The 24,682-nt window shown below is 47.1% G+C and overlaps 1 protein-coding gene and 1 long non-coding RNA gene across 2 annotated transcripts in view; one reads left to right on the forward strand and one right to left on the reverse strand.

The window, feature by feature from the left end:
* Positions 1 to 24,682, forward strand: part of LOC126949196 (uncharacterized) — a 39,119-nt gene that overhangs the window by 1,356 nt on the left and 13,081 nt on the right. The window contains exon 2 of the long non-coding RNA XR_007723618.1: positions 6,719 to 6,826. This is a non-coding gene — a long non-coding RNA (uncharacterized LOC126949196). The remainder of the gene's footprint in view (positions 1 to 6,718; positions 6,827 to 24,682) is intronic.
* PRR23E (PRR23 family member E) lies at positions 18,877 to 22,683 on the reverse strand. Its single transcript, XM_050781770.1, has 2 exons — positions 22,534 to 22,683; positions 18,877 to 20,480 (listed from the first exon to the last, which is right to left on the reverse strand). Exon 2 carries the CDS (start codon positions 20,383 to 20,385, stop codon positions 19,639 to 19,641), a length of 747 nt encoding a protein of 248 aa, XP_050637727.1. The 5' UTR covers positions 20,386 to 20,480; positions 22,534 to 22,683; the 3' UTR covers positions 18,877 to 19,638.

Raw genomic sequence — 24,682 nt, forward strand, 5'->3', positions numbered from 1 at the left:
TAGGATGAGACCCATCAGTGTGGTGGTAGGTCTTTGTTTAGCTGTGTTTACCTCCATGGAGGCAAGTACAGAGTAGATGGAGGGTTGGGTTTGGCTGGGGCTAGATCTTGCCAAGTGGGCCAGAAGGAGAAAGAGAGACATGAGGCATGAGGATGATTAAACAGTGTGATGGAACACAGTGTGTCAGGAGGGTGAGGAAGCCCTCCCAGGGCCAGGGATGGTGGAGCGAAGGCAGGTTCAGTAAAGTGGAGTTTTGAATGACTCAGAGGATCATTAGAGCAGAAGGTACTAGAGAAAGTGAGGTGAGAAGGTAGGGGTAACTGATTGGAAATGCTAAATTCACTTAAAAATGTGTGCAGTTATTGGTAATGACAAGATGCGGTGAGACAGTGAAAGTTCCTGGAAAATTATCCATGTGGATAAGGAAATTGCAAAGAAGCAGGGCAGGAGAAGCGATGAAGAAAACTGCCTGGCCAGCTGCAAGATCATAGGAATTGATGACCATGGCAAGACGGAGTAGCAGCGGCATAGTCAGAGATGACCCTTGGGGCAGTGGTGTGGAGGTGGTGGTGAGGACCAAGAAGCACCCGTGGGACACGGAGAGAAAGCCGCTGTCACTGAGAGGTCAGCAGGGTGCAGCGTCCCTCTGTTTCAGTAGGGATGCTTCAGGGAGTTCATACTCCTCCCTGGGGATGTCCCAGAACATCTTGGGGCTTTTCTGATTGACATGGTGTTGGAAGAGTGCTGCTGCCTTTTAATGGGCAGGGACTGCAGACGCTAAATGACTTATGTGTGACAGCTGTCCCTCCTCGGGGAAGTGCCCTCAGCTTGTATGTCTTTCAGAGACCCTATTGATACTCACAGAGGTGAGAACAATTTGTAGTTACTGAAGCCTGACGGGTACCTCATTTTACATATAAACACAAACTGTGTTTGCTGGTTTTAAGGTGCACCAAATGCTCCTGAATGTGACCTCCGTTCTTTCCTTTCCTGTATTTTTGTGTGTGTGTGTGGAAATGGCTGTGATCTTATTTCTCACATCCAGACTTAATCATAGTAGTAAGGGAGACAGCTGATGACATGTTTTCTAGGGTGTCATGCCCACGTATTTCCATGGGGAAATACACATTTTTCTCCTATATATGACAAGAGTGGATTGGCCTTTTTAAAAAATGCGTATGGAAGTTACAATCTGACTTTTTTAAATTTGGAAATTATTATAGATTCACAGGAGGTTGCAAATATAGTGCAAAGAGATCCCGTGTTCCTCTCACTCATTTTCCCCAGTGGTGACATCTTGCCTTGCTAGAGTACAATATTGAGTCAGCAACTGAAATTGGTACAGTGTGTGTGTATACTTCTATGCCCTTGTATCAAATGTGTAGCTTTGTATTATCGCCACCAGAAGACACATCTTATTGTACAACCCCTTTCTGGTCACACCTCCCCTTTCTCCCTGTACCACCACCCCTAACTCCTGGCAACTGCTAACTGTGTTCCATCTCTTTGGCTTTGTCATTTCACTAATGTTCTATAAATGGGATCATATAGTGGGTGAGACCATTTATATTTAATGTAATTATTCATATATTGGGGCTTAAATCTATTTTTTTGTCTTCTATTTGTTCCCTCTGATTTTCATTTCTGTTTTCTTTTGCCTGCTTCCCTATGGATACTTGAACATTTTTTAGAATTCCATTTTGATTGATCTACAGTGTTTTTGAGTGTTCTCTCTCTGTATGGATGTTTTAGGGGCTGCTCTAGATCTCACATTCTGTATAGATAAGTTAGTCTCCTGGTGTCAATATTTTACCGGTTTGAGGCACATGTAGAAATCTTACCCTCCCCTGTCTAAAATACAGTTGTCTTAAATATTTTCTCTACACACCTGGAGAACCACATCAGACAATGTTATACTTTTCACTTCAACTGTCAAACACAATTTAGGAAACTCAAGAGGAATAGCAAAGTTTATTGCAGTCACCCTATTTTAGCTGCTTCCTTCCTGAGGTTCCAAGATTCCATCTTTCATCATTTCCTTTCTGTTGAGCCGTTCCATTCCTTTCTGTTGCCATTCTTTGAGGGTGGATCTGCTGGCAACAAATCCTGTTCATTTCCTTTATCTGAGAATGTCTTGATTTCTCCTTCATTTGAGTTGACAGCTCTTTTCTTTCAGCACTTGAAAGATATTGTGCTGTCTCCCTCCAGCCTCCATTGTTGCTGATGAGAATTTCACACCACTCAAATTGTTTTTCTCTTACCGGTGTGGTGTCATTTCTCTCTCATTGCTGTCAAGATTTTTTCTTTATCTTTGGTGTTCAGAACTTTGACTGTGATGTGTCTTGGTGTGGATTTCTTTGGGCTCATCCTGTTTGGCGGGCTCTGCTGCTTCAATCTGTAGGTTTATGTCTTTTATTAAATATATTTCCAGCCATTATTTCTCTGACCTCTTTTTCAACCACTCCCCACCTTTCTCCTCTCCTTGGACTCCCATAACTGAACTGTTAGATCTTCTGTTACAGACCCACAGGTCCCTAGGCTCTGTTCAATTTTCCCCTTGTTCAGACTGGGTAATTTCTATTGTTCTGTCTTTAAGTTTATTAATTCTTGTTTTCTCCATTTGGCTGTTGAGCCCATCCACTGAGTTTTAAATTTTCAGTTGTTATATTTTTCAATTCTAAAATTTCTGTTTGGTTCTCTATTATATTTTCTATTTTTTTGCTGAAATTCTATTTTCATTTGTTTCAGGTATCTTCTTTTCTTTCTGACACAGGGTCTCGTTCTGTTACCCAGGCTGGAGTGCAGCGGCACAACCTCAGTTCACTGCAGCCTTGACTTCCCAGGCTTAAGTGATCCTCCAACCTCAGCTTCCTGAGTAGCTGGGACTACAGGCATGTGCCACCATGCCCAGCTAATTTTTGTATTTTTTATAGAGATGGGGTTTCACCATGTTGCCTGGGCTGGTCTCAAACTCATGGCTCAAGCTGATCCACCTGCTCAACCTCCCAAAGTGCTGTGATTACAAGTGTGAGCCACTGTGCCCAGCCTCAAGAATGTTCTTAATTGCTCAATGAAACATCTTTCATGTGGTTGATCTATAGGGTCAGATAGTTCCAGCATTCATATAATCTCAGTGTTGGCATCTGTTGACTGCATCTTGTCATGTAAGTTGAGATTTTTCTAGTTCTTGGCATAATGATTGATTTTTGTGTGTATCCTGACATTTGAGGCATTGTGCTGTGAGTCTCTGGTCTTCTTTAACTGTTTTGGCTGCCTTCCTCTGACACTGGGCCAGGGGAGGAAAAGGGAGACCACCAAGTTCCAGTCAACTGGGACTGGAAGTCCATGCTCTCCACTTGGCCTTCCCTGGCCTCATGGGGAGGCGGGGTGGGAGTCCAGTCTCCCCACTAGGCCTCAACTGATACCAACTCTTGGGAAGAGGAGGGTACCTCATTACCCCTCCTTGTGCGGCCTCCACTGACACTGCGGGGTGGGGACCTTCTTGCAGCCAGGCAGGAGTACAAGTCCCAGGTCCCCATGCAGGCTTCTCCCATACCCCGGTAAGGTTGGGGCAGGTTGGGGGAGGAAACGGGGAGGGGTGCCTCCTTACAGCAGGCAAGGGCCAAGGCTATGTCCCCACCCGCCTTTGCTAATGGAGTCAGGCTGTGGTTTTTCCGTGGGGTTTGGCTGGGGAAGGGCAGTTAATTGTCCTCATGTTTTCTGATTTGCCAGGCTGCCTCTTTCCTGGGGCTTTGGCTAGAGATAGGAAGCTTGAGTTCTCTTCTGTCTATTCCTACTGGCACCTCTGGGTTGCTGGCTTTCCCAGCACCCATCCCAGGTTATAGGAGGGAAAAGAAAACTTGGGAAATTTACAATCAGGTCCTTCCCAGCCCCTGCCTTCTCCCCTCCATGGTTCTGACTCTTCTCATGTTTGTTTTATGAATAACATCCAAGGCTTCTGGCTGTACTTAGCAGGACGAACAGGGAGAAGTGTATCTACTCCAAGTTTGTCTGGAACTGGAAGTATCTCCATGTGTGAATTTTATTCAGAATAATAAAGACGGATGAAAGTGCTGTTTAATATTTGGTACAAAAAAAGTAGTGTTGGACCCATTAGGCTTTGGCGATTCATTCTCAAGCAAGAAGGCGAAGGCAGCCTTGGAGATGAGATCTGCCAAGAGGTACTTTGTTGAGGACAGACTCTGCGACCTGCAGCACTGCAGGAAGATGAGAATGCTGTGGGGGGCTGGGGCAGCCTAGGTTGTGCAAAGCCTGACTGGTGGGTGCCCTAGGACCCTCTAGATTCTGCAGTGCCTTAACAGGAATGTTGGATGGGTTCTGGGGATCTTTTCTATGGACTGGGAAGTTCGGCCATCTTTTGGGATGTGGGGGAAGGAAAGAGCTGTGCTTTCTGTTGCACACATGGGGTGTCAAGGTGGGCCAAGGGGAGCCCCTTGGCAGTTCCTCAGTGGGGACTTGCATTACTGAATTAGAACTTTGGTCAGGATCTCTAGGACTAGGTGAGACCTACTTGACCATAATGTGACAAGTAAACCTTGCATTTGGTGAGCTAATATGGTACTTCATATTTTCACATCTGTGTTCTCGTCTCGTCCATTTCTGACAACCAGAGGTGGGTGGACAGGAAGAAAGAGATGCAGGCATACTCGGCACACCATGGTGGCATGGGGTGGGGCCTGCCATCACCCTGGGTGTGTGTCCTGGTGGGGCTCCATGTTCCAGAGCCTTCCAGAAGCTTCTGTTTGAGGATATTAAATCTCATTGTGTGTCTGGAGGTGGGGGGTGGGGGTTCCTATTCTATTCTTCTTGGTATTTCTTATCTTTCAAAGCTTCTTTATTTCTGGGAAATCTTGGTTGTTGATTCTTTGAATATTTCTGTCCTTTATTCTGTGAGACTCTAAGATCCAGGTGCTGAGGCTTTCTCTGCTGCGCCTCTTCATCTTCCTGGTACCTGCTCCATCACTGTCCTTTCCGCATGCCTTCTGAGCAAGTTCCTCCACCTCATCTTCCAGCTCATTAATTCTGTTTTCCCTGCTATGAAGGCCTTCATTGTCTCCATTATATTTCCATTCCCAGCATTTTCTTAAGGAGTTTCTTTGAACTGCTTGTTCCTGCTTCAGGACATCGCCTGTCCCTGCTACAGGGACTGCTGTGCTGCAGGGTCCTGCTCCGGGCTCTGGGACTCCTGAGCTGCCTGTCCCTGTGTCCTGCGCCTGAGTTGGTGCTCCCCTTCGAGCTCTCTGCTTCGGAATGTGCTGGCCCAGAGGCTCATTGGTGCCATTTCTCATCCTCTTCTGACTGAAGTCTCAGGTTCACCCACACCCTGAGTGCCGCCCCTGGCTTGACACTCCTGCCCCTCCCCAGCGCAGCGCTTCCCCACGGCCACGAGCTCCTCTCCCTGGGCTGTGCTCCTGGCCTGGGGTGCAGAGGCTGGGAGGAACTCACTCTGCTGCTCCTGGAGCCACTTCTATCCCACCTCAGTGGGGCGCTGGCATTTGGGGAGGGCAGCAGCTCCACTGTTTTCCTGGTGCTGTGAGCAGAGAGGCCCACCTGGAGCCATGAGGGAGATGGTGAGTGCCCAGGGCTTTGCCTGGGTGCTGAGAAGTCCCCTCAAGATATCCTTAGCAGGAAGTGAGGTCATGAGGAGGAACCCACAGGAGAGATGGCAGCCTACGTGTGGCACTGTCAGGCTGCCACTGCATCCCGTGGGGGTGGTGGATTCATCCCACACATCGAAGGCTCATTCCGGACCATCCAGCCTCAGGCGCTGCCCTGCTGCACAGGCTCAACTCAACCTGGGGCTTGTGGGTGCCTCAGAGAGGACAGCATCCTCCAGGCCAGATCCACCAAATTTCAAACCAAAACCTGAACTGAATGTGAAGGGGACAGGCCTGGGGGTGCGGGAGGCATGCATGGGGCTCAGCCGTCCTCCTCTGACCATTCCTCCCCAAAGCTTCTCCCTGCCTCAACCTGATTATTTGTTTATTTTTTATTTTTAGTGGACAACTCATAATTGCCTATATTTATGGGGTACAATGTGATGCTTTGACATATGTATACAATGTGGAATAATTAAATCAAGCTAATGAACTTAGTCATCACCTCACATACTTATGTTTTATGGTGAGAGCAATGGAAACGTAATCTCTGAGCAATTTTGAAATAGACGTTACTATTGGCCTTTCCTTGCCCGTGTTTCCCCGTCTGTGGAATGGGGAGGGTGGTACTGATTTCAGCGGCACCTGCTTACAGGGTTAGCAGCTCATGGAAAACACTTGCAACTGTGGGTGCCTGGAAAAGTGACCCACAATCTCATTTTCCCACCTCCTGCTCCTGACCACCACCAAGGAACCTCAGGGGACAGTCAGACTCGGGAAAGCATGGCACCTTAGCCCTTGTGCTGTCCAGGGGGTGGTTGGTGTCTTTAGTGTTCCCCATCGCTCAAGTCAGCCCAGGGCACAGCAGCCACACAAAAAACTCTATGGCCCTGAGACATGTGCCGTGACCCATCCAGCCCTGGTAGAACCACCAGGACACCAGAGCGCCTGGATAACAGCACTGCAGGGTGAGTGACTTGCCCAAGTCACACAGCAGCTCAGAGCCTGGAGTTAGCTCAGTGGCCTCCCCCAGGGTCCCCACCTCTCCCCACAAGCTCCACTGGGATTCCCCTCCAGTGACCCCGCTGTTCTTCCTGCAGGTAGGGGAGGCGAGGTACTACATGGACACTGGACTGAACTGCCCAGAGCCTGCGGGCCTCCTCAGGGTCTGGCCCAGGGTCCTGTGGCTGTAAGCAGAGGGCTCTGAGGTAAGGCCTGGGGAGTTGGGGCTGGTGTGGGGCCCGCTCGGGGGGTGCACCCACAATGGCTGCGCTGTTGTATGGAGCCTGGGGGACATGACTTCCTTCCCACCGCAGTGGTTGAGCTGCCAGGCAGCTTGACTGGGGCCCCATGCTAGGCTCTGGCCTCCCTTGCTCCCAGGTCACAGCAGGCTTTTGACAACTCCAATCCACAAAGGCTGAGACTCAGCAAGATCTGTGTCTGCCATGGGAGCTCTCAGGATTCTCAAACAGGCCCAGAGTGGTTAGGTGACGAGAATCTTTGTTGGGACTGGGAGTGCGGCCCCCGGGGAGAGTAGTCCTCTTTCCGTCCATCTCACAGCCCCCAAGCCCAGCTGGCCCCTCACGCAGGCACAGCCACATGCTTCCTCATGGGGCTTCTGGAGGGAGGGTCGGGTGCAGCACCTCTCAGCTCCTGTGGGGCTGCTCAGTGCCTCAGGGCCTGGAGGACTTGGCACAGCCACCATCAGCCACTTTGCACATGTCCGGGTGGATGAGCTTCAAGAGGTCCTCCTTGGCAGGTTAGCAGCAGGTGGGCCTCACAGTCCTGCCTGCACTCCAGCCTCTGGGGCCAACTGATGGACAGGCTCCCCAGGAGGGAACACCAGCTTGTCAAGTCTCCAGTTGATTCCTGCTCTTGATAAAGCCGGGGTGCCCCCATGCTGGCCAGCATGAGGGTCTCCATGCAGCATGCACATGCCCGCACCCTGCGTCCCCCTCAGCCAGGTGCACCCTATGGCCTCCATGTTTCACAGCCCCTCCGCCCCCACCCCAGGCAGTGTGATCCTGCCACACATCAGGTCCAGATGACATCAGCTACTAAAAGGTTTGTAGTGAGTGCCCGCCTGGTGAGTGCTGTCTCAGCTTCATCAGGGGGATATCCTGAGAGCAAGGTGCGGGCCAGATTCCTTCCTGCATCCTGAAGTGTAGCACGCGGATATTCTCCAGCGGGGCTGCACCAAAGGCAGTTCACAGGCCCATGGGGAAGCTGGATAAGGTATTGGCCCTCTGGCCTTCTCCTGCATAAAGTCTCGCTCTGGCAGAGGCAGATGTTCCAGCACGTCACGGCCAGCATCAGGCCACCAAATCCTCCCCACCAAGGCCTGGACAGAGGACGGCTTAGGACACAATATTTTAGCCAATCCACAGACCTCTAGTGGTGATTTCCCAGGGATAGCCCACTCTCAGCATCTGTTATGCAGATTAACAAGCCACCAATTCCACCTTTGAAAACTCATTTCTAACCCTTGTAAAGCAAACTGGCCGAGCCTCTGGGGTGGATGACACAGACAGATGAGGTGCCAGTGGCAGCCACTTTGCAGTGTGACTTTTCTTAGGAAACAATGGCTGCAGACCAGAGTCTGAATCCTTAACTAGGCCACACGCCTCTGGGGTGTTACGCCACACAGCCCATAGGCACGATGTCATTGCTGAAATGTCACAGAGACCTCTGGTCACAGGCATCCTAAGGCCATTCTGGCCTGGGCCTCACAGGAGGGGCTGTGGGTTGTGGTCACTCTGCCTGCTGCTCCCTGACCTCCAGCCCGGGCCTGGCTCCTGAGAGTGAGCCCCGGGCCCCACTGCAGCCTGGATTCTCCACCTGCGGTCCAGCTCAGGCTGAATGCCTGACCACCGTCCTGGTGGCCCGCCTGCTTGTGGCTCCCCAGCCCTCACTCCTGCCTGCCAGTGGCGACTGAAGGCATTGGCATCTGTGACTTTGATGGGACTGGCAGGGTGGGCTTCCACAGCCCTTTCCCTATTCACACAGCCAGAGGGAACGCTGCAGCTCCCTACCCTCGCCTGCTGTCACATCTGCATCCTGCCTGCTCACACCGCTCGTGTGGTGACACAAGATCAACTGGGCCATTACCTCCTCCAGAAGCTTCCGCAGTGGCAGGGAAGATGGGCTGGGAACCAGGCAGTCACAGGGGTGGGTGTGCAAGAAGCGTTCAGGGGAGCACCGGGGGCTGCATGGGAGCAAGTTGGGGGGCAAGTGGCTTCCCTGGGGTGACAGGGATTTGGCATTTTAGACGCCTTGGCTGAGTTACCCTAAAGCCTCTGGCCTCTGACTCGGTCCTGGCCTGTAAAGTGGTGATGACAATCAAACCTCCTCAAGCTGCTGTGCTGGTGAAGGTGCTCGTAGGCGACAGGCCTCAGCACGTGGCCAGCAGCTGGGACTCAGTTCTTGTCAGTTGTTGCTGTTCTTCTCATGACCATACCCTATAGGGTAAGTTGGGGAAGGCCGGCTCTGTCTCTTTCTTACAGTGGCAGAGGCCATAACCTCTTCATGTCTCAGTTTCTTCATCTGGAAAATGGGGGTGCTAGTGCCACCCATACTACAGGATTAAATGTGTGAACTGGGGTGCAGTGCTTTGCTCCTGCACAGTGTGGGTGCTGGCACCATTGGTCTGCCTGGGAGCCGGGCTCAGGGGCACTTGCACTGCGTACACTGGGCCAGGCAGAGCATCACTGGGGCTCGAGCAAGGGAAGGTCATGGTCAGAAATGTTTCACACGATGCCTCTCCAGAAAGAAAAAGGGCAGCTCCTCCCATCCAGAAGCTGGCCAGGCACTTACAGCTGGGTCCACTCTGTTAGACATTAACCATTGCACAGAAGACCAACCGAGGCCAAGGTCACTGAGACATGATGACGTGAGACAAAGCAAGGCCACTTCATGATGTGTCTCTGCCCAGACAAAGTGAGGTCACTCGCTGTGCCACCCACAAAATACCAAGCAACTATTCTTTCAGGCAAAGTGAGTGACCACCGCTTCTGTCCCCCTGACAACCTATGTGCCCACCTTCTATAGATAGGATTTAGCCAGAAACCCAGTCATGGCGTTGACCCACTTTTTGGCAATAGCCAATCTGAGCCAACCCCTGCCCCCCTGCCCTTAGAGTCTCAAAAATCACCCAAACCCAAGGGTAGTTTCTTTCTAGCACCCCACCTGGGGCCTGGACAGTAGCAGGCCTGCTCCGCCCTGCACCTCAGCCCTCTCCAGGCAGGTGTGCCAGCCCTCAGAGGCCCCCTCTGCTTCCTACTGCTGCACTTCCACAGGGCATAGCCTGTTCCTCCAGGGGACAAACCCCTCAAAGTTTTACAAACCAGGTGAATTTAATTCAGAGAATAAGTTCTCTGGGTGATGGAATTTCTGGGAAGCCTGATGGGACAGTGGTCAGCTCGGTCAACCACAGCTGGAAGCCACCATCGCTGCAAGGCTGAGGAGACAATGGAGGGAAGTGATGCTGCCAGGACCCTCATGTCAGGGCGTTGAGAGGGAGTCGGGCCAAAGCAGGGGTGGCCCAGGGGAGCCAGAGCCCGAGAAGCAGAGAGAGGAGGGGAAGACACCTTGGCTTCTCCTCTTCCTCTCACCCTCTCGCCAACGCCTGCCAGGAAGCCACTTGGCAAGGGAGCCTGGGAGCTGTAGGTCTTTGGTGCAGAGCCCAGCAGAAGGACAACAGGGGCAAACTGGTGGATGCCCAGCCCCCAGGCCAAGGGCAAGGTGTGTGTACCCCTGCCCCTGGCCCTGGCCCTGCCCTTGCAAGTTGACTCCTTGAACCCTGGGCCATGTGAGCATCTCACAGGAGAGGCTGGGGCAGTCCAGGCCAGTGGTGGAGGTTAGGCGGACAGCTTCCCTAGTTCTGGCCAGCTGACATGTCCAAGAGAGGAGCTGCCCGGGGCGGAGGGTGCCCCATCTGCAGGGTGTCCTAGGGAAGGCCAGTTGGGCTTCAACCCCAGCACGGAGATAGAGTGTGAGTGGGGAAACTGAGTCAGAAGCCTATAAGGAAGGAAGCCAGGGACAGGGAGCTCCTGGCACTTTTCCAGTGCTGGGTTCCACCGACTGGGAAAGGAAGCAGAGACATTTCTTATTTCTGCCCCGTAGTCTGGGCAGGACGGAAACTCCATGTGGGGAACTTGGGGCAGACAGGAGTGGATGTGGCTAAGGCCAAAGATTCTAGGTCTGTCCTCCAGAGCTCAGGCTCTGCAACAAGGGGGAATCAGGGACCCAGTGTGTTCCTTGTGGACTCTTAGAGCTGAGGGTTGGGCTGTAACACCAACACCTACCAATGTCTCTTTTTAGCAAAGCAAGTCTAGGCTTGAGACCGACACCTTCAGTCAGTCAGAATGTAATCACATTGTTCTGTTTTCACTGTATCTAGTTTTATATTCTACATCTGGTAAGTGACACTGAAATTTCCTTTAGTGATTAGATTTAACATGTAGTGCATCTATTGAAAAGGCATTACAGCCGTGCACAGTGGCTCATGCCTGTAATCCCAACACTTGGGGAGGCTAAGGCTGGTGGATCACTCGAGCCCAGGAGTTTGAGATCAGCTTGGGAAATAAAAAAATTAGCCAGGCCTGGTGGCACATGCCTGTAGTCCCAGCCACTCAGGAAGCTGAGGTGGGAGGATCACCTGCCTAGGGAGGTTGAGGTTGCAATGAGCCATGATTGCACCATTGCACTTCAGCCTGGGTGTCAGGAAGAGACTCTGTCCCAAAAAAAAAAACCAAAACAGGATTATATAGATTAATAAAAGCTAATTTAAAATAAAATGTATCACCTGTGACTCAAGTCTGGAAAAAAATAATATATAAAGTACAAGAACAGGGAGAAGCTCTAACGTGGGCATAGGAATGCCAGGAGTTTAGAAAGGAGTTAACTCTCTACATATCGCCCTGTGGAAAGGCAAGTGCATGAGCCTGTGGAGGGTGTGAGTGGAGGTGAGGTGGAGGGCATGCAGGCTGGTGGTAGGACAGGCCCAGGGCCGGCTTCACTGCTGCTCTGTGCTGTCTCCACTCCTGAGTGGTTTGGCACTCACGCTGGCCCACATCTGCTTTCCCCTCCTCCCTGGATGTAGCACATGGCTCATCCCTCCTGACTCACAGAAACACCAGCCTCTTGTGTTCCTTGGTGGAAGTGGCTCTGGAGGATGGCTGTCAACCTCCAAAATGCCCCACTGGGCTCCAAAGTGAACTTTGAGTTTAAATGGGAGAGTCCTGAAGATGTTCTCCAGCTTTGGCACCAGATGCCTTCAGCAATGCTGCTGCAGTTAAACGGTTAGACAGTGCACAGTCCCTATGAGGATATCCCGTCATAACCCGGTGCCCTTGTGTCTGTTGAGATGGTACACAGGGGCATTTGGACTTGCTCAGGGTGTGGCTGGGAGCCCCAGGTCAGCAAGGCGCGTTCATACTGGGGAACTCAGGCAGGGTTTACAACGGCAGTTCGATGAGTACTGGGTGGGCTCCTGTCTTGGCCATTGTGCAGAGCACGTGTGTGAACTTTGTATGGGGGCAGTGATGGGGTTAACAGTCTGAGTAGGGTGAAGAGGCCAAAGAAGAGGAGGATGTGATGCCCAGATGCTAAGTTCTGGGCCCAATGCTATGGCAGCTCTGAGCCTGTCCAGGCAGGAGCTGCACTGTGGGATTCTGCTGCTGATGCCTGAGGCTGGGCTGAGGGAAGCTGGTCCCCACCAGAGACTGAAGCTCTAGGAGCTCCTCAGCCCTGTCCAATAGGCAATAAGGAATATACCACCTGCCAAATTTGTGGGACAAAGCTAAAGAGGTGTGTATTCTGCAGAAAATGTATAGCTTTAGGTTCATCATAAGGCAAAAGGAGAAACAACACTACCCATTCCATTGAAGTTTAAAAAAATAGCAACAGAAAAAATCCATGGAAACAAGATGAAGGGACAAAATACAAAGGCAGAAATCCATGAACATAGAATGACAAAATAATAAGAGTGAAAAAAAGATTTGAAAAAAACTTTGATAGACAAAACATTGAGAAGACCGATTGAGATGAGAAAAGATGCATTTAAATAAAATATAGAACTATTATATAAAAGAAATATAAAACTACTAATACAAAAATAAATGTGGTAAGCAAAATGGTAACTCCTTTATTCCTTAAAAGTCCCAGGACGCCGGCGTGGTGGCTCATGCCCAGCACTTTGGGAGGTCGAGGCAGGTGGATCACCTGAGGTCGGGAGTTCAAGACCAGCCTGAACAACATGGAGAAACCCTGTCTACTAAAAATACAAAAAGAGCCAGGCATGGTGGCACATGCCTGTAATTCTATACTCAGGAGGATGAGGCAGGAGAATCACTGGAACCTGGGAGGCGGAGGTTGCAGTGAGTTGAGATTGTACTACTGTACTCCAGCCTGGGCAACAAGAGTGAAACTCCTTAAAAAAAAAAAAAAAAAAGTCCCAGAAACAGGTGATTATAGGTGATTTTTCAAACTTTCTTATAAATAGACTCCAGAAATTTCTTTTCAGAGGAAAAGCTGTGAAATTTAGTTTTTGAATTAAAAACTGGTAAGGTCAACACAAGAAACATACCTAGATTATTTTTCCCTTATGTAAAATATCCTAAATAACACATCAATAAACCAAATGCAAAATATATTGCAAAATAAAAAATATGGTCAGATTTAGTTTATCTCAACAATTGCAAGGATGATTCAACACAATTCACTGCATTATTAGCCTACAGAAGATAACAAAATGATTAATACCAGATGACAGTAGATATGAGAAAAATACTTTGATAAATTTCAACACTCAACAAACATCTCTAAATAACTGAAAGATCAGGAAACTAAAAATTATAGTTAAAGATATAAAAGATTTAAACTACACAATTAGCAACTTGATCAGAACTCTTCCATATATGAACATATAAAGAATGCTGCAATGAAAATGAACTTAACAAGTTTACAAAATTTACTGGGTTTATAATATCTATAAATTTCAAAGAATTGGTTTTATATTGCATTCTCAAGCAATGGAATCAAGTTACCATCAGTAATAAAAAAAAAACGACTATAGTGAACATATTGGTGTGAGTGTCCACAAGCCTTTGAAGATTTTTTCCTGTTCTGAAAGTTGTCCAAAGTGTGTAAGTCTTCCTTGTGACTTAGAATCCCATGAGGAAAAAAAAAATGGAATGATACTTTCAGGAAAATCTGCTGACCTAGGAAAAAGAGTCAGCAAAAATATCCTTTAAAATAGAAGGCACAATTAACATGTTTCCAGACAAACATAAGCTGAAAGAATTCCTCATGATTCAAAGCATGGAAGTAGTTCTTCAGGCTGAAAGAAAATGATTCCAGGCAGAGGCATGGAGATTTTGGCAGGAAAGAAGACTGCTGGAAAGGGAAATATATGAGTACCCGTATAACAGCAATGGCTGTAAGTCTCAAACAATAATGTCTTGTGAAATTTCCAACTTAAATAGAAGGCATTACAACAATAGGGCAAAAGCAGAGGGAAGAATGGAGTTAAAACTGCTGGAAGACTCATGCATGATTTGGAAAAGTGGTAAAATACAAATATAAAGTAGGCTGTAATCATCAAGGGTATATATTTTAATCTCTAGAGTAACCACCAAAAGAATAATACACTAATATGTAACTACATAGTAATAGAGGAGGTACAACAGAATAATTTAAAAATTCTTTGAGTATTATAAAAGATGGCAGGAAAGGAGAAATAAAGGAACAAGGAGCAGAGGGAATAAAGAGAACACAAATAGTGAGATGGCAAACTCAGGTCAATGATAGCAGTGATTCTGTTAAATATAAATGGTATAAACAATCCAATTAAAAGACAGAGACTGTCAGACTGGATTGAAAAAAACAAACCATCAACCTGCTGTTTATGAAACACATAAGAACACCAAGTGATTGAAAGTAAGGCAAACACCAACCAAAAGAAAAGTACACAGGCAGTGGTGTTTATAGCTAATGGATCACAGGCGGTTATAGATTTCTTTGTTCCTTTTCCACCCTCACTGCTTCACTTGATTAGCTTGAAAAGGAAAAGTGGAATGAATATATTATCATCACACAAAACAGATGTTAAAGTTAGAAGCACTGAAAGATGTCAAGTGGGACATCTTATAAAAAAGACAAATCATCCTTTGTCCCAAATTTGCTATATATCTAATAACATAACTTAAAAAAAATAAAGCAAAAATCAACAGAACTAGAAGGAGAAATAGAATGAGTCACAATCAGAGTTGGATATTTTAATGCCAACTCTGATGAAACAAGAAGATAAAAAGCAATAATAACATATATTTGAACAAAATAATTATCCAATTTCACCTAAATGACATATATGGAATATTATACCCCCAAAGTGCAGAATTTTTAAGTACATGGGAAAATGTACTAAAATAGACCAAAGGCTGTTCCACAAGCCAAGAGGCAACAAATTTCAAAAATTAATTTGAAGTAGATTATAGACCTAAGTATAAAATGTAACATAATAAATCTTCAAGAAAAAAATATGAGACTATGTCCATGACCTTGGGGTAAGCTATTAAACAGGCTTTCCAAAGCACTACCTAAAAGAGAAAATATTAATCAAAATTGGATATCTGTAAAATTTACAACTTCCGTTGATCAACAGGTCCCATTTTAAAAGTAAAAATCCACAAAGAAGATACAAGCAATACTTGTATCTGATGAAACATTCATGTGTAGAATAAGTGCACACACACCACATACCCCACAACCAACCCAAGGAAAAAAACATCTGGGACAGTCACTCCACAGAATAGGATATATAGATGGCTATGTGATCTATCCTAGGTTTTTAAAAAAAGCTATCAAACACTGTATATTGTTGGAGCAACTGGGAATATTTGAATATGTTCTGAATAATAGACATTAGGGAATTATTAATCTTGTCAGGTGTGATAATAAGTGGTAGCGTAGGAGAATGCTCTTATTTTTGAGAGGTGCATGAAGAAGTGTCAGACATCTGTGATTTACTTTCAAATGGTTTAACAGATTGATAGACAGCCCTACAAATGGATAATCTACATGCGTGATACTATGCATAAGTGTATTTGTTTTTATGAATACAGACCAAGAGATAAAACAAAGGTTGCAAAGTATTAACAATTGTATACAGATGGGGGATATATGGGTGTTCCTTCTATTACTCCTTATAATTAAAATTCTTCAAATAGAAATGTAAAAATGCAATTGCAGTTAGTCCCCCCTTAACTGAGGGGGGTATGTTCCAAGACCCCCAGTGGATGCCTGAAGCCACAAATGGTGCTGAACCCTGTATACACTGTTTTTCCTATACATACCTATGATAAAGTTTGATTCATAAATTTAGCACAGTAAGATCAATAATAAAACAGGGCAATTATATGTTGTAATAAAGTTATGTGAATGTGGTCTCCCTGTCTCTCAGCATCTTATTATACTATAGATCTCAGCAACCTCAGCATACTATATTTTTCATTCCTTATTAAGTGAAGAACTTTCACATTTTCACATAAAGGATGCACTTTATAGCTTCTCTCTGGCCTATGTGAATTGCCAATAGCACTCCTCTAGTGCCTTGGGGCCACCATTAGGTAAAACAAGGGTTCCTTGAACACAAGTGGAGGTACCCCCACTGTGGACCTGATAACCAAGACAGTGGAGTGACTAACAGGCAGGTGATGAAGACGGTGTGGAACTTGAAGACGGCATGGAATTCTGGACAAGGCAGGCTTGATTCCCAGGGCAGGACAGAGATCTCATCACACTATTCAGAATGGTGGCCCCTTTAAAACTTAGAAATTGCTTATTTCTGGGATTTTTAAGTTAGTATTTCCAGACCAAAGTTGACTGTGGGTAACTGAAACCTCAGAAAGCAGAACTGAGGATAAGGAGGGACTGCTGTATACCTCAGGAAAGCTGAGAAGAAAATGTAAAAACAGATTATGAGAGGGAGCCCCACATCCTCCCAGCTCCCTGCAAGCAGCTCTCTGCAGGCTCCGCCCCAGTTAGCAGATAGCTTTGGGCGCTCTCTGTTGCTTGTTGGGCATGGGGGAGCTCAGCCTGTGGAAGACTTTGGCAGCACCAAGGGGCCACCCAAGTGTCTTTGGGACACTTGTGGGAAGCAGTGGTCGAGCAGCCCAACAACCCAGGCTGCCCCCATCCTCCGCAGCCCCTGGGGGGCCAGCTGTGTGTGCACCTGTCATCAACAGTCTCCTACATTCGCTCAGTCTTTTGCAATCAGTGTAAAAAGAGAAAAGCATCTGGCACGAGCCTTGCTGCCCCCATCCAAGAACATGAAGTTCATAAGAAAGCCTCAGGCTGTGTAAAAGGCACTTGTAGACACAGAACCATCTTGAGAAACCACCACTCTAGAGAAGGCATCATCCAAAACACAGAGCCAAGAGAAAACTACAGAGAGCTGAAAGGGTGATCTCCAGGCTGGAGGAAGGAATCAATTCCCTGGTGCTAGTCTGAAGAGCTCCTTCTCCCCTCCCCAGCTGAGGGTCTTGGAGACCTGCAGCCCTGTCCCTCTGCACCCGCTCCAGGAGGTTACTCGGATGCCTCATCTCAGGCTGGGGTTTCCTGGGTTTCCCTAGGCTATCATGCCCTGGAGACAGAATTGGGTTTCTTCAAGGTTAATTCAACCTTCTAACAGATCAATTATTTCAAATTCCAAAAGTATACCAAGAAACTTGGCAATCTTTCTACTCCCTTCAAAATGTATTTTTAATGATTTCTCCTTCACCATCAGCGTAAGACCAGCAAAAAGTATACAAGCACTGCCACTCAAGAGATTCAAATTTTGCTCAGAGTGCTGTGGATGAAGCTATAGTTTTTTGAGTAGTGCACATATTATTGGTATATGAGTATTGTAAGTGAATAACTTCCATACTAATGTTCTATCAATATCATATAGACATTATTTTAATTCTCATTACTCCATTATAAAAGCAATAATAATTGGAATACTAATTGGAATATTATAGAAATTCTGTATGAAACATTTTAAACTACAAACAATTTTGGTTTGTCAGGCTATAAGAAAATAAAATTTATTTTATTTTCCTTAATAGTGGTTATTTAAAAAGATATACAAATAAGAATATCATATATCATAACTGTAGGACATATTTTAAAGTGGTATATTTAGAGGGAATTTTATAGCCTTAAAAAATTGTAATAGAAAAGAATCAAGCCTAAAAATGAACTGGTTGTTATCAACTTTAGGAAGTTACAAAATGGACAAGCTCAAAATGAGAAGACACTTCAAGACACAGAATCAATGACTCAAAAATAGATACTAACAAAACAGAAAAATCCATGGGAAAATTTCAATATATACAATATTTGAAAAGAAAAGTAGAGGTACAGCCATTATAGAAAACAATATAGAAGTCCCTGAAGAAATTAAAAATAGTAGTACCATATGACCCAGCAATGCTTCTTCTGGGTATGTACCCAAAAAAGATGAAATCATCACCTCATAAAGATCCCTGCACTCCCATGTTCATGGCAGCATTATTTACAATAGCCAAGATATGGAAACAACCCAAATGCCTATCAATGGATGAATGGATAAAGAAAATATGATTATATCCATATACATAAAAGATATAGAATATTATTTAGCCTTTAAAAAGGAGATCGTGCCATTTGCCATAACATGCATGGGGCATGATGAAATAAGTCAGACACAGAAAAAAAAATTGCACAGCTTCCCTCATATGTGGAATATTAAAACAGAACAAAGAGCTAAAATACAGAGATAGAGAAAGGAGCAGTGGTTCCCATGGGCTGGGAGCAGGGAAACTGGGATATGTAAGCCAAAGGATATTAAATATATGTAGGCTGAGCAAGCCTAGAGCTCTAAGGTACAACATGAGGAATAAAGCTAATGAAATGGCATTGTGCTAGGGGTTTTTGTCAAATAAGTAAATTTCAGCTTCTCTTGTCACCACAAAAAGTAACTGTGAGATGACAGATATTAGTAGGCTTCACTATGGTAACCATTTTACTATCTGTATGTATCCCATAACATCATGTTATAAACCTCAAACATACACAATAAAATTTTAAAGAAAAATGGAGTACAGCACATAACAATAGCAAGAAATAGCATGGAAAACATGCTAATAAATTTGAATATATAAACAAAATACACTATACATATATACAGATATGGCTAGGTCTTAAACTAATTAATGAAAAATTGGAGAAAACATGATTTATAGCACAGCATCATTTATTTAAAATTTTTTAAAAGCATACACCATACATTTTACCGGTGTGTGCATTACCCCAGAAGGTGCTGATGGGGTGAGGAGTGAGAAGAGCACACCCGCAAGGACCCAAGGGCGCCAGCGCTCTGAACGAGTTAGCGTTTCCCATTCTGTGTCCACTGGAACAAATAGGTTTTGGAAGCTTCTAGGCAGAGCCCACAGCAAATGCTCACTGGATTCCATGGGTTCCAAAGTGCCTGAGTGTGTGCTTCCCTGGAGGACACATCAATGCTGGAAGAGACAGTGGTAGGCCCCACAGGGTGGCAAGGGATGCGGGGATCCTGCTGAGGGTCTTTGCTGAGGAGGGGCAGAGAGACTCCTGGGCTGGAGGGTGGCACAGGTGCCCAAATACCGAACCTGGAGGCCTATTCTAACTGAGCGCTTCTACAGGGTGGACTGAGCTTAAATAAGCTCATTTTACAAGGTTGCATGCATGCATATTGAGGACTTACAGCAAATCTACTAGAGGGCTGGCCTAGGACAGTCTGGGGAGGACAAAAGGTGCCAGTATCAGGGCTGAAGGGCAAACAGAAAAACAAGAAAGAGAAATAGCAAATAGAGGGCCCTTGCATGAGTCCAGGAGGTGTACTCTGTACTGAGGAGTAGCAAATAACTTACGTCTGAGACTCTTCCAAAAACTAAAAGTCCACAGCTGACTGGGCTCCTCCAGACATGTCTCTGATTGTCGGGTGGGTCTGGAGGGTTGATTAGCACTCAAAGAGGCGGTGGCGGGCCCTGCAGGGTGACCGGGAGCAGGAGCGGGAGCAGCCGGGGTCCAGCTGAGAATCTTCAATGGGGTAAGGGGGCAGAGGGCGGAGCTCTGAGCTGCAGCAGGACAAAGGCACCCAAATACTGAACCTGGAAGCCCATTCTGAGGGAGGCGCTTTGCTTGTCTTCAAGTAGGGAGCTCCTCTGGATGGCCCCCCTAGGACAGCCGTGAGGGCTGAGCTGGCTGGAGTCCGGCATCCCACCTGGGGACAGTGGCTGGAGGTGGCCTCACCCAGAGTAGGAGAAGCCAAGGAGTAGGTGGGTGGGAATCTCGTGGGGAAAGGAAATAGGTTGGGGGCCAAGGCAGCCAGGTATGGACTTCCTATGAGGGGGTCAAAACTGGAGGCACCCCTCCAATATAGCCACACTGAAGGCACCAAGGCAGCTGGAGGGAGATAACCCATCCAGAGATACCCACCATAGAGCACCCACGGGTAAGCCCAGAAGGCTGGGTAAGCTTGTGGGGAAAATCCCATGCAGGAGTAGACGACACAGGAAGTCCCAACAACAGGCCAGAGGGCCAGGTCAGTTACATGCTGGGCTCCCAAGCAGGTACAGGAACCATAGGCAGAGCCCACGGCCACCCAGGGGGTTGCAGTTGCCAGAGTCCCGTGGGCTTCCTCGGAGGCCTGGAAGGCACAGCGGACCTTCTGCTCTGCTTGTTTCTCTGATGCACCTGTGCCCATCTTAGATGAGCCATACTCTTCAAAGCCCCAAAGTGTCCAGCAAGTGCACTCCTCCGCAAGCTGAGGCCACACGTACCTCAGGGGGCTCCTGGTATCTGTGGGGTGAGCAGACAGCCGGTCGGAGGGCAGGGAGACCAAGTCGCTCAGGAGGGGACGGGAAGAGGGGGAAAGCTGGGGGTGAGGTGATAGAAGAGCCAAAGTTAAGGCATCTCCAGGGATAATGAGGAGCAAGGTGTCCTGGGTAGGAATGAGTGACCCCTGCGGTGGAGGGGTGCACAGCAGCCACGTGAGGCATTTTCTAGGGACATCAAAACAAGTTCTAAATTCGGTTCCTCATGTTTCCCTCTATGCAAGTCACAGAGACTAAAGACTGGAGAGTTTAAGGGAGGAGAGCACCAGCGCTCTTTCTTCTGGCTGGGGTCCTCGACCATGGGAGGTGCTCAGGTGTGGCCTGATGCTCTGAGATGGAAGTTTGGGCAGGGTCAGGGCAGAGGGCCTGTGTGGTTGAAGAAGCATTCATTTCTTCCCAAATGGGCAGAGGACGTGGGGTGGAGGAGAGGCCAGTAGCCCCAGGGAGGATCTTCTTGGGGGACCTGAAGGACATATAATGACAGCCAGTGACAAGAAAGGACTTCAGTGTTTCATAGACGCCTGCAGGCTGAGATGCCCATAGGACAGATGTGGACCACTCACCAAACGGGCCACCCAGAAATTTGAGGCAAAACACCCTGGCCCCAGACTGCAGGAGCAACTCCTGGAAAAGGGGGTGCGCTGAGAAAGTCTCAAGCACCCAAGGTCACCCACACTGAGGAGGAAATCCCTCTTCCCCAGCTGCCCAAAGGTGGCCTCTAGATGGAAAATCAGTTCAGTTCTGGAAAAACACACTACATTGTATGTACTTCTGGCCTGCGATACGCGTACCCTTGCAAGTTCAGAGCATACTCTAGAGCAAGCTTGTCCAACCTGCGGCCCAGGACGGCTTTGAATGTGGCCCAACACAAATTTGTAAACTTTCTTAAAACAGTACAGAATTGTTTCACATTTTTTTTTTTTTTTGTAGTTCATCAGCTATCTTTAGTGTCAGTGTATTTTATGTGTGGCCCAAGACAATTCTTCTTCCAATGTGGCCCAGGGAAGCCAAAAGATCAGACAACACTGCAAGAGTTAACATGCACAAATGCCTAGTCAGTTTCTCAAAAACTTAATATAGTGGAGAAGGCCCTTTGTGCATGATACCAAGACCAGAAAATATAGGCAGATAAAACTGGCTATTTAAAAACTGAATGTCTGGTTAAAAAAAAAAAACCCACAAAATTATCATGTTCAAAATCAAAAGACAAACCACAGAATAGAGAGGGATATCTCCAACATGTGGCAGACCAGAGCTAATCATGTGTCAGATACAGACAGTGCTTGCTAGTCCACGGCAGGTAAATAAGACCCCATCAACAATCTTGCCCGAGGGCAACCACAAGCAAGCCACAGAATAAGCTACACAAAACCAGGTAAAAATGTTCCACTTCACCATGTTTTTTTAAAAAAAATCAAATTACAAAAATGGAACTTTGATTTTTACAATTAATTTGATAAAGAATAAAGCCCTATACTGGCTTTTCAAAGGATATGGAGAAAAACATGCTGGTTTTGTTGTTTACTCTTTGGGGGTCCAACTTAGCAACAGGTATCAAATTCAAAACCCGATTTCCTTGTCCGAAGAAGCCAGACTGCCTTCATCTGGGTCCCCTAGGGCGCACCTAGGAGCAAAATGTTCAGGACGCTGGTCCCCAGGGCAGAACAGAGACCACATTAATCTGGGCCTCTACCCACACCTCGCAGCTGCAGCGGGTGGAGGGATGATTCTGCGAGGGGGCAGGCCGGAGGGTCCTGGGCTTGGCTTTTAGGGGAGGGGCTGAGCCCGAAGCTGAGAGAACAAGTTGGAGAGAGCTGTCTCATAGGGTGGGGTGCAAGGCGGACACTTTCAAGCCTGTTGAACTGCAAGAGAAGCAGGGAAGGGGCGGGAAGGAGGAGAGGGGTGATGCCAGGAGTTGGGTGGGAGAAGGCGGAGAGGATGGTGTCAGAGAAAGTCCTCAGGCCCTCGCCCCACCCCCTCAGCTATCCCATCAGGCTTTGTTCTTTCTCGCGACTTACCCACTTGGTCTTTCTAGAACGTTTCTTTCCAGCGAAGTCCCTGAAGTGGTTGAGGTTCGTCCACAGAGTTGAAATGCTCTCGCAAGAGGTCTTGGGGCTCCCTAGGCGTTACTGTCCCCGGTCCAGGTGGCGGCAGGAGTCCACTGCAGGCTCCAGGTTCCAAGCGGCCCAGGAGCGCCGTCCCCCGGGCTTTTACGGGAATACGCGCAGCCGCGAGGCGGGGCCTGGGATCCTGGCAGTGGTCAGAAGAGGCCCCAGGACTCAATCAGTCTCCGAGGTGTAGACGCCGGTGGGGTTGATTGGGTCAGCGGCTTATCCCAGAAATGAAAGTGGAACGCAATTGTATTGAGGGCTACACCGAAAAGCGCAGAGGTGTTACCAGGATGTGAAGACGTTCCCCTCTCGGGGTGGGAGGCAGCGGGGAGGAGTCCTGGAGGCGGTAGCTTTCGGTGGAGTCTGCACTCTGGATGGGCCCCATCCGAGCTGGGGGAGTGGAGCTGGCGGGAGAGGGGACAGGAGGCCCACAGGGCCAGAGGGGAGGCCAGTGAGGCTGGAGCAGAGTGAACGTTTCGGGGAATGCAGAGCCAGACAGTCGAACGGCTGCGCCTTCCGCCTTCCAAGGCCTTGTGGATAGGGCAAAGAAGTTGGTCTCTGTCCCGGGAGCAACGCGAGCCATTGCGGAGTTTTCATCAGAAGCAGTAGTGTGCTCAGCTGGGGCAGATCCTGCGTTTGCCGGGTCCGAAGCTTAAACAATTGGGCCATCCCACAGGAAGAGAAGTCAGATGTTCTGAATGTGCATGTTCCTTTGAGTGCGGTCATTCGGGTATGCAGCTCTCAGTACCCCCATACCCTGACGTTTAAGGGGAGCTTCCTCTGTGCTAGGCTCTGTTCTGAGCACCTCGCACGCATTCTCTCATTTCATCCTCACACCACCTTGGGAGACCCACGTTAATACAATCAACGGGATCCAGAAAATCCAGTTGCTTATGGAGAAGGTCACAAGAAGCCCCAAAGTAGACATCGTAAAATGTATGCAACACTACTGATTGTCCCAGATGACCAGCAGCGGTCACTTCTCCGAGAGCCCGGCTGCCTCTGGGTGCTGATAGCATTGCACCTTCCCTGCCATTCAGCCCAAAATGGTCATGAACCCCTATTGTCCACAGAGACTTTGACATTCCTTCTTGCTTTCCTTACCTTTTCCTAGACCTCTGAAAATAGTCCATACATTAACATTCAGTGTTCTTCAATTAACCATTTGAATGTTCCACACCGGAACCTTGCCCAATACACTTTCCTTGGTTCTTCAAAATGGATCTTGCCTTGAGTCATATTTTGTCTGAGATCACTCTTACCATATGTGCTTTTTGTTCAGTTGTTAGTATTACTGTCAGTATTCATCTTTTTTAAAATTTGTTTGAGGCAGGGTTTCCCTCTGTTGCCCCAGCTAGAGTGCAGTGGAGCGATCATAATTCACTGCAGCTTCAAACTCCTGGGTGCAAGCAATCCTCCCACCTCGGCCTCCCAAAGTGCTGGGATTGCAGACATGAGCCAAGGGGCCTGGTCAGTACTTATCTTTCAATAAATAGCTTTACTTAATTCATATTTGTTTTCCTTAAATTAGTGAATCAATAGCTATATTCTCCCTCCATGAAAACAATATTCTTAGCACCATTTAAAAATTATCCTTTCATATTTTCCTTATATTAACACCCTATATTAATGTTGGGAATATTACCTTGATCTTGTTATATCATTTTTTAACCCATACTTATTTAGACTAACAGCTTTCACTAATGACTGTGTTCACTGTTGCATTTTGACTTACACAATTTCTTTCTTGATTAATTTCCTTTAAAATTTTGATTCTATAATTTCTATAATATATAATTCATATAATACTATAATTTATATTCTGTTAGTCACTCTAGGAGGAAAGTTTGGAAAGTTTTTATATTCAAAAACATAGTTCATTCTCAATTTTGATTGACAGTTTGGCTGGGTATAGAATTCTAGGTTCAGAGTTACTTGATCTTAGCACTTTGAAAATAATGTTTAATTAACCTCTTGCCTCACTTTTGTTGCTGAGAACTGTGATTTTTATCAGAATCTTTCTTTATAGTTCCTTTTCCCATGTAACTAATAAAAA

Source organism: Macaca thibetana, chromosome 2 (assembly GCF_024542745.1).
Source record: "Macaca thibetana thibetana isolate TM-01 chromosome 2, ASM2454274v1, whole genome shotgun sequence".
Lineage (NCBI taxonomy): Eukaryota > Metazoa > Chordata > Mammalia > Primates > Cercopithecidae > Macaca > Macaca thibetana.

What these genes read in the sequence shown, in the direction of transcription:
- PRR23E (XM_050781770.1), bottom strand. Translation starts at nt 20,385, where the DNA reads ATGGGCACAGGTGCATCAGAGAAACAAGCAGAGCAGAAGGTCCGCTGT.